The 9,339-nt window shown below is 56.1% G+C and overlaps 1 protein-coding gene across 5 annotated transcripts; it reads right to left on the reverse strand.

Moving 5' to 3' along the window:
* Window positions 1-315: 315 nt before the first annotated feature.
* Window positions 316-9,103, reverse strand: PLPP2 (phospholipid phosphatase 2). 5 transcript variants are annotated; one of them, XM_060629453.3, is made up of 6 exons: window positions 8,964-9,103; window positions 5,975-6,126; window positions 5,448-5,773; window positions 1,551-1,608; window positions 1,149-1,325; window positions 316-1,004 (listed from the first exon to the last, which is right to left on the reverse strand). In XM_060629453.3, exons 2-6 carry the CDS (start codon window positions 6,008-6,010, stop codon window positions 855-857), a joined length of 747 nt encoding a protein of 248 aa, XP_060485436.3. In that variant the 5' UTR covers window positions 6,011-6,126; window positions 8,964-9,103; the 3' UTR covers window positions 316-854. The 5 variants fall into 5 exon arrangements, with proteins under 5 accessions (XP_060485436.3, XP_060485454.3, XP_078299914.2 ...); XM_060629471.3 differs by having other exon boundaries at window positions 8,923-9,100; XM_078443788.2 differs by having other exon boundaries at window positions 5,448-5,761; window positions 8,923-9,099.
* Between the last annotated feature and the right edge of the window lie 236 nt (window positions 9,104-9,339).

Below are 9,339 nucleotides of genomic sequence, written 5' to 3' on the forward strand. Positions count from 1 at the left end.
TCTTTCAGTTTCTGGACCCAATTTCAACATCCAGGAAGTGCCCCTCCTCAAAAAAAAAAAAAAAAAAAAAACCACCACAAAGCAATTCTTGGACACCACAGGGGTATCCAAGAACTCAATTCTGACACTGTCTACCTCAAGACAGCATCAGGTTCTACAGGTTAAGGACTCGGTCCCACCCCCCACTTCAGATGCCAGTCACAAGCCCCAGGCTGTTACCTGTGCTTGTAACCCACTGACTAGACCGGGAGGTCCCAACGACCTCCTCCTTAGGGTCTCTATTTGCTTGAGTGGCTCACAGAAATCAGGGAACACTTAGGTTTACCAGTTTATTAAAGGGTGTGATAAGCATGAATCGACAGCCAGATGAAGAGATACACAGGGTGAGGCCAGGAAAAGAGTGTACCACTCTCCCCTCATCTCCAAAGGGCAACATTGCCACCAGCCACTCTGACTCCTGAGCTCAGCTGAGCCCCAAGCAAGGAAGTGTCTCCCCCTCTGCTGTACGAACAGTGCTCAGAATGGCCATAAGGAACAGAGGCTATCATCAGTTGTCGAGCAAACACTCTATTTTACTCAAAGTCCACATATACATTACACTTTACAAAAACAGCATCTAGCTGGGTCTCTTGGTCCCCCTCTAATCCACCAAAAGGGAGAAAAGAGGACAGAGTCCCTCTTTTAAACGCTGGGGCTGCCCTGTGCACCCCCAGGCCCCTGGTCCAGTGCACAGCAGGCAGAGTTAGTGGAACGCCCACCAGCGGCCAGCTCAGGGCACCTGGAGCCCTCACCACCAGGCTAGCAGAGGTCCCTGCCAGGACCAGGAACACGCAGATGCACAGAAGGACCCCGCCTCAAGAGGAGGAGACCGGGTACCCATAGTGGTTGCGGTCAGCTTCACCCAGGGTCAGAGTCAGTGACAGGCTGGGCTTCCGTCCCAGCTCCTCCTCCTCCAGGCAGCGCTGTGGGGGCCGGGACTTAAAGAAATCCGAGACATAGCGAACCTAGGAGACAAGACAAGGGCTGATGGGGGCAGGGGAGCGGGAAGGTCGTGGGGGGTGAGGGATGGGCTCTGAGGGGGAAGAGTGGAGTGGGGAGGGCAAGAGGATCCCCCCACCCAGGGTGGGTCTCCTGACCCAGGAGCTCACCGTGAGGCCGGCCACCAGTGCCCCCTGCAGGAGGCCAACAAGGACATCACTCCAGTGGTGCTTGTGGTCAGACACGCGGGTGTAGCCGACGTAGAGAGCAAAGGCCAGCAGGAAAAACTGCACTGTGGGCCGCAGAAGCCGCGCCCACTTCCAGCAAAGCCGTGCCTGCACGTAGAGCTGGGGGCCGGAGGGCAGCCATCAGCCCAGGAGCCCGCTGGGCTCACCCCACGCCCAGGGCGCAGACGGGAGTGGAGGCCAGGAACACAAAGCCAGCAGGCCAGGAGCCTCCAGTTTCTAAGAACAAACCAGTCACCTCGACCCATCACTACCTCCCCTTCCCCCTTTTGCAGAAGGAGAAACTGAGGCCCAGTCCCACAAGCCAATCCTGGGAAACAGACTCACCGCCAAGAACATCATGCAGTACATCCCAAAGGAGGAGTGTCCAGAATAGAAAGACAGTCTAAGAAAGGAGAGCACAAGTGTCAGGAGGGGCTGCACGGGGAACAAAGCCCGGGGCCCAGGCTCAGAGACCGAGAAGCTCACTGACATCTCTGCCTTCGAAGTCCCCGGCCCCCTGGCCCCCAGCCCCCTGTGTATCCCACAGTCTGGGACCCAGCAGAGGGAGGGTTTTATGGGGAAACGTGGCCCCTTTTCATTTCCCTGACCACACAAACAAAGTCTCCAACTGGGGCTCACAGTCTTTGACAAGGATACCGTAGGCCACAAACTCAGAACCAGGGCGGACAACTGTGTAGAGCAGACAAACAGATAACACCACAGTTTGGGGATTATTTCCCATCTGTGGTTCTTGATGCAGGAATTAAGCTCAAGGTTTGGCAAAAAGGACATCAGTGGACAAGAGAATGGCAGATTAAGGAACTCCAAAGGTCCAGCCCTCCATAAACATAATGGAAACACTCGTACGAACAGAATCACACTGGCAGTGGCCAGCACCAGGACTAGCAAAACAGACCTCTTTGCACGGATTTGTGATTGTCTGGACCCATCTGGTGGATGTGCAGAGCTACCCCACTCTCCTGTGGCCGACTCAGCTACCTGGGGAATTGCTCTGAAGCCTTTACAGCAAATGTCTGTCACTGCTGCCCAGGGCAATGCATGGCAGCTGAGGCACAGGGACCCACCAGGAAGCTCAGGAAAGGAGCCCTTGGCTCTCACCTCTGGCTGACCTTCAGGTGCTGCGCAAACAGGAAGCCTGGCTGAGCTCGGAAGGCAGGCCCCGACACAGCACACACAGCCCATCGGCAAACTCAGAGAGAGGTCTTTCTCCCAGTGCCAGATGTTTAAAGAAATCTCTGTCCAAGTACTAGCTGATCGTGCAGCTAACAGAAAGAACTTCAGGGCCACACGTGACAAAGAATACAGAATTTACAAAATTAGTTCAAAAGGTCGCTAACCAACCGACCGACAACTGCAACAAACAGCAACAATAATCGCCGGGTGGGAGAGCACAGGATATTTCTAGAGTTGCTACATGACAACATTAAAGATGCCCAGCTCTCAACCAAATAGTCACAAAGCATACAGGGGGGAAAGTGTGGCCGATACACAGGGTGAAAAGAAACCTGTTAATAGAAGCTGTCCCCAGGATGCCCAGGTGCTAGACTTACTGGACAAAGACTTCTCTCTGGCCATTTAAAATCTGTTCAAAGAGGGAAACAATGTCTCACTAAACAGAGAATACCAACAAAGAGACAGAAGTTATCCAAAGGAACCAAACAGAAATTCTGGAGCTGAAAACAGTAAGTAGTATCTGAAATGAAAAATCGCTAGCAGGTCTGAATGGGCAGAAAGAACCGTGAGCACGGACACAGGTCAACGGAGACGATTCAACTGGAGGGACACAGAGTAAGAAGGGAGAAAAAGAGGTAGGCACCAGGGATGCCCACACACACGGGGGAGCCCAAAGAGGGGAGGAGACAGACAGGGGCAGAAAGAGTATTTGAAGACACAATGGCTGAACACTGCCCAAGCCGGATCAAAGACACGAACGTACACATCTAAGAAGCTTGAGAACTCGAATGGGAGAAGCTCAGAGACACGCGTAATCAAACTGCCAAGGACAGTCAGCAAGAACCGTGCACACCGCAAGAGAAGAGACTCCTGTGGTACGAGGGTCCTCAGTACGATTAGCAGCCGGTTTCTTGTCAGAAGCCATGGAAGCCAGAGGCAGTGGGGTGATACTTTCAAAATAACCAAGAATTCTAGGTCTGGCAAAATCACCCCCTAAAAATGAAGGAGAAATTCAGACATTCCCAGATAAAGAAAAACTGAGAGAATTCATTACTCAAACACCCGCCCTATAAGAAATTCCAAAAGGGAGTCTTTCCAGGAGAAATGAAGGGTGCTAGACAGTTAGCTCAGGCTCACACAAAGATCTGAGATACACGAGTCAAGGTAGTTACACAATACAACCATCAGTATTCATGTACTTGAGCTCGTAATTCCTGATTGTTTTCTAACAATTTTATGGGGCGCCTGCGTGGCTCACTTGGTTAAGCATCTGACTTTGGTTCAGGTCATGATCTCGCAGTGTGTGAGTTCAAGCCCAGCGCTGGGCTCCGTGCTGACAGCTCAGAGACTGGAACCTGCTTCAGAGTCTGTGTCTCCCTCGGTCTCTACCCCTCCCGCCACTTGTGTGCTCTCTCTCTCTTTCTCTCAAAAATAAATAAATTGGGGCGCCTGGGTGGCTCAGTCGGTTAAGCGTCCGACTTCGGCTCAGGTCATGATATCATGGTTCATGGGTTCGAGCACATCGGGCTCTGTGCTGACAGCTCAGAGCCTGAAGCTTGTTTCAGATTCCGTGTCTCCCTCTCTCTCTGACCCTCTCTTGTTCATGCTCTGTTTCTCTCTGTCTCAAAAAAATCAGTAAACGTTAAAAAAAAATTTTTTTTGAATAAACAAATAAAAATTTAAAAAAATAATTTTTTAACTACACATACAGATGGGTGTTAGCTAGATTTATTGTGGTGATCATTTCAAGGTAAATACAAATGTTGAACCATGTTGCACACCTAAAACAAACATCACATCATATTAATTATGTCAATTATACCTCATTTTTCAAAAACCTGAGTAAAACAGTAATTATAAATCTGAGTTGATGAACACACAATGTATAAAATATAATTTGTGAAAATAATCTCATAAGGGGGGTAGAGCTATATAGCCACAAACTTTCTGCACAGTCAGTAACTAACGTAAAAGGCAGTAATGAAGAAATTTTAAAGCCAGGATAAAAGAATATGTAGAAAACAAATAACAAAACACCAGAAGCTCTTTCTTATGGGGGATTACATTAAATATAAATGTATTAACCTCTCCAATTAAAAGGCAGAGGTTGCAAAACAAACTTACAAAGTAACGTAACTTTGCATATGCTATAGACCTTCAAACGCACAAACAGGCTGAAAGTACAAAAGTGGGAAAAGCATTCCATTCAGACAGCAACCAAAAGACAGCCAGAGTGGCCATGCTGCTATGGGACAAAACAGACGATGAAAAGAAAAGAAAAGAAAAAAACCATTTGCAGAGACAAAGGACGTTACACAGTGATCAAGGCACACGTATCAAGAACACATCACAATCACAAAGACACACGCACAGAACGAGAACCCCGAAAGAAGTGAGGCAGAAACGCACACACCTCACATGTGAGCACAGACACTGGAGAGGCCAGACAAAAGGCTGCACGGTGTGTGACCCCACGTGCGTGAAGCGTCAGAAGAGGCACACCCACCCACAGGAAGGGGGTTCGTGGGTGCCAGGGGCTCAGGGAGGAGGCAGTGCCGGGGGCACGGAGCTTCTTTCTTGGGATGATAAAAAGATTCTGGAATAAGAGAGTGGGGATGGCTACACGACACTGTGAATGTACTAAGAATCAATGAATTGTACATATTAAAATAGTATAATTCGTGATTTTTAGTGATGTGAATTTTATTTCAAAATTTTAAACAGGAAAATAGATGGCAATTAATTGATAAGTTTATCAGAGAATGTGAGAGCACAGAGCAGAAGCCGGACAGTGGGGCCTGGGGTTTGGGGGGCTGTTCTGCTCAGGACCCCGCATCCCGGCCCCACCTCACATCCCCACACCTCCCCAACCCAGGCCCACGGGCCCCACCCGGCCTCACCCCACCTTACCCTCCAGGAAGCTCACCCTTCCACATCCAGCTCCTGGGGGTCCTGCTCTAGCCCCGACTCCTCCCCCAGGGGTGGGAACAGCCGTGGCTCAGGGTCCCCAGCATCGCCCCGAGTGAAGGCGGCCGGTCCAGCACCCACCTGGACTCGGTGACGTTGGCGGGGCTTCCCCTGCACACCTTCTCCACCTGCACGTACACGGAGCAGTTGACGCGGCTCCAGTCAGGGTCACACACCGCCAGGAAGTTGGGCCGCAGACGGCCGATCATGTACTTGGCCAGGTCGGTGAGCGACTGACTCACCGCAGCCCCAAACAGGAACGTCCCCAACACCTTGTAGACGGCCGCCACGTAGTTGTTGAAGTCGGAGCGGGAATAGAGGCGGTCTGTGTACACCAGGTAGGCCTCCCCGGCAGAGACCTGCACAGGGAGCCGCTGAGGGCACTCATGGCTGGGCTGGGGAGGCAACTGTGAGGGTCTCCACCAAGCCCTGGCTCGCTGGGCCTCGGACTCCCCACAGAAAGGGCTTCAGGGTGCCTGGCCTCCCCGAGTCTGCTGGGATTCTGGGAACTCCAAAGGGGGGGCCCTCTTCCCCACATACCATTCAGGGCAAAACTTGGCCCCACCCCCAGCACCCAACCTACCACCCTCCAACCTCTCCTGCCTTACAAGGATGATGGTGGCTGTGATGGTGACCCCAGCCATGAGCCCGTGGGTGATGGTGTCTGGACGGTAGGGGTACCGGATGGAGTCATCTCCACAGTAGAACCCTCGCTTATATGGTGCGTTCACAAGCGTCAGGATGGCAAAAGGCAGAGAGGCTGGGGGCAGGGGAGAGAAGCCAGTGGCCACACGGTTCTCCCCATGCTGTGTGGTCCCACCAGCCGAGCCCGGGGGGCCACAAATGCCAGCCTTTGTCGGGCACTTGGCCACCTGCCTCGGCCTTCCCTCCCTGGTTTCCTCACCTCCGCGTCAACCTGACGGTGAGAAGGAGCTTTCCCCATGGCGAATGGGAGTCTGCTCCCTCATTAAAACCCCCTCATGGTTCCCCATCATCCTCAGATAAACACCAAAATCCTCCCCGGGCCCACTGTACAGCCCCCACCCCACCTCCCCCCTCACTCACTCCCATCCAGCCTCCTTTCTCCTCCCTGAGCAAACTCCATAAGCATGCAACCGAGCTCCGTCCCTGAGCTACCTTCCCATGCAACCAAGCTACCTTCCCTGAGCTCTGTCCACCCTTCCTGACTGCCCACGCTGGCGCCCCTTTCACAGAATTTCTGTTCTCCACGTCTCTGGGCCTGTATGCACTTCTGCAACATAGTGTGATAACTTGATTTTCAGCACCGCCCAAGGGGCTTGACGGACACCTGAGGGGGGCCCACCATGTTCAAGGCTGTCCCCGGAGCCTGCCCAGGGCTTGGCCTAGGCAGGTGTTTTAATAAGCATCTTTTAAAAGAAGAGAGGCCCTCCCTGCCCTTCACTGTAAGGCAAGCCAGAGAGACCAGGAACGCACCACAGAAAGGGGCAGAGCTGAGACACCTACATTCCTGCCTTTAACCCTGAGCCGGCCAAGGGCCTCGACGCCTCAGTCCAAAGACATATTCAGGAGCCACAAGTTCTGGCAGAATAATGAAAGGCATTGCTGTAGTACTGGGGTCCCAGGACCCCGCTGAGCCAAGGGTGACAAACGAAGGCAGGGTGCCCTTTGCCCCCCAGCAGGACAGGTGACAAGTGTAAAAGGGTGTGACTCTTCTTTGGCATGAATACCGCAGGAGGCAGGGCCAACTCCTCCTCCTAAGACACCGAATTTAGTGCTGAGTCAGGGGAAACACAGAGGTCTGCCCACGGAGCCGAGTGTTAGGGATAAAGAATCATGGGTCAACGTGACTGGAATCGGGGAGGCCACACAGAAAAGAAGGTGGATCAAGGGAGCTGAGGAAGTTCAGGGCAGATCTGGGGAAGAGCTCCAGGCAGAGGGAAAGGCAGTCCCAGAGAACAGCAAAGGACCCTGCCTGGACGGCTGGAACACTGGGACTGGAGGGTATTGTAAGAACGGGAATCTTGCGGTGAGTGAGGTGGGAGACACCAGAGTGCTTGGAGCAAAGGAGCAGAGCATGTGTTCAACGGGTTCCCTCAGGCTGCTGTGAGGTAGGGCAAGGGCAGAGGCAGAGAAGCCAGGCAGGAGACCCCCAAAGTTGGGGGGGGGGGGGCGGGAGGCGGGGCCTAGAACGTGCTGAGCCAGCAAGTCAAGCCCCATCCCCGCAACCCAACCACGGCAGGGGCCGGCGCAAGGGGCCTCGGCGCAGGGTTAGCCTCCGCCTCCTGTCCCCCAGCCCCAGCCCCAGCCCCTTCCACTGGAGGCTGATCACCCTCAGCTGGAACCAGAGCTGTGGATTCAGGAAGCAGAGCTCAAAGCACTGAACTGGGGGCCTTTCCCTGCCTGGGAAACTCTGGTTCACACCCTCATGGCAGACACTTCCAGAACCTCCCTGCCTTTACATCATCCCCGCCCCCCATTTTTTCATCAGGGTCCTTGTCACCCAATGAAACTCAACTTCTTATATCGTGAAGCTTCAAGAATGGTAGCGGGGTCTGCCTGGGCCTCGAGCGCCTGGCACAAAGAAGCAACACTGCCTGCAACAGGTGCCTGAACCTCTCCGGGCTGAAACAGCACCTCCCTTAGACTGTTCCGTGGAAAAGACTTAATTATTTGCATGTCACTTAGCGTCTGGGATACATAAGTGCCACACTGATGTTTAAATGTAAATAACAGGTGCTCAATAAATGATGGCTAGGGCTAGCAGATGGCTAGTCCCCCCTGTGGACCTCTTCCCGTTACCACCTGGCCCACTCCAAAGAGCTTAGGGTTAGGGTTACGGCTGGGGCTGGCGCGCGATCCTTCAGGGCATTACCCCTCCGCCCTTCAGCGACCTCCGTCCCGGCGGAGGTGCAGGAACCCCACACGGAGGGGGTGGGGGGTGCGACTTAGGCCCGAGGGGGCCCCTCCCCGCGCCGGGGGGTAGAATTCCGGGGCCATTGTCCGCACCGCCCCGGAGCAAACACTCAGCCTTTGTTCCCGGGACCCTGGGGGAGGGGCGGGGAGGGGGGCGGCCTCGGGCCACCCCCTCCCCCAGCCTGGCCCGCAAACCCGCCCGACAGGTTTGGTCTGAGCCGCCGGAGGCGACGGGTCCACCCGTAGCCCGGGGCCCAGCCTTTCTCTCCACCTGTGCACCCCCCACCCCCACCCCGCCTGGGAAGGGGGTTCGAATCCCACCGAGCGGCTGAGTGTGCCCGTTGGGAACGCCGATCCCGGGAGTGGGGGTGGAGGTCCTCCCGGCGGTGCCCCGCCCCCGGCCGCGCCCCTGGCCGCCCAGAACCTGGACCGCCGCCCGCGTGAGTCACCGCCCCGGCCGGGGGCCGCAAACCCTCCGCGACCCGGGACGGCCGAGGGGGTGGGGGGGCACGCAGGCCGATGTGGGCGCCGAGGTCACCCCAGAGCTCCCCGCCTGCGGCCCCCACCCCACCCCCGCTACAAACCAGCCCTCGGGGCGCCTGGGCGCGCACCGCCGGGGAAGGGGTCCGCCCCGCCACGCGCGGGGCCCCGCGGCTCTTACCGACCAGCACGCACAGCACGTCGAGCAGCACGAAGACCCACCTCCGCTCCATGCCGCCCCCGCCCCGGGCCGCGCCCGCGCCCCCCGACGCCGGTCCCAGCGCGTCCCGTCGCGCCCCGACCTGGCAGCGGGGTCACATGGGCGCCGAGCTGGGCCCAGCAGGGGCGGGGCGGGGCGGGGCGTGCAGGGGAGGGCAGCGGAGGGCAGGGGAGCGGCGGGAGGGCGGGGCGGGGCGGGGGCAGAGTCCGGCTGCGGCGGGCAGGGAGGGGCCGGCTGGAGAGTTCCTGCGCGTGGGGGCGGGAGACCCCAGCCCGGGTCTGGAGCGCGGGGAGGGGTCGTCCGCGCCCTGGCCGGGAGGCTGAGGGACCGAGGCCCAGAGTCACCCTCAGACCGGGCCGACTGAGTCGGGGAAGGGCC

Source organism: Panthera onca, chromosome A2, assembly GCF_046562875.1.
Source record: "Panthera onca isolate mPanOnc1 chromosome A2, mPanOnc1 haplotype 2, whole genome shotgun sequence".
In the NCBI taxonomy this organism is placed as follows: domain Eukaryota; kingdom Metazoa; phylum Chordata; class Mammalia; order Carnivora; family Felidae; genus Panthera; species Panthera onca.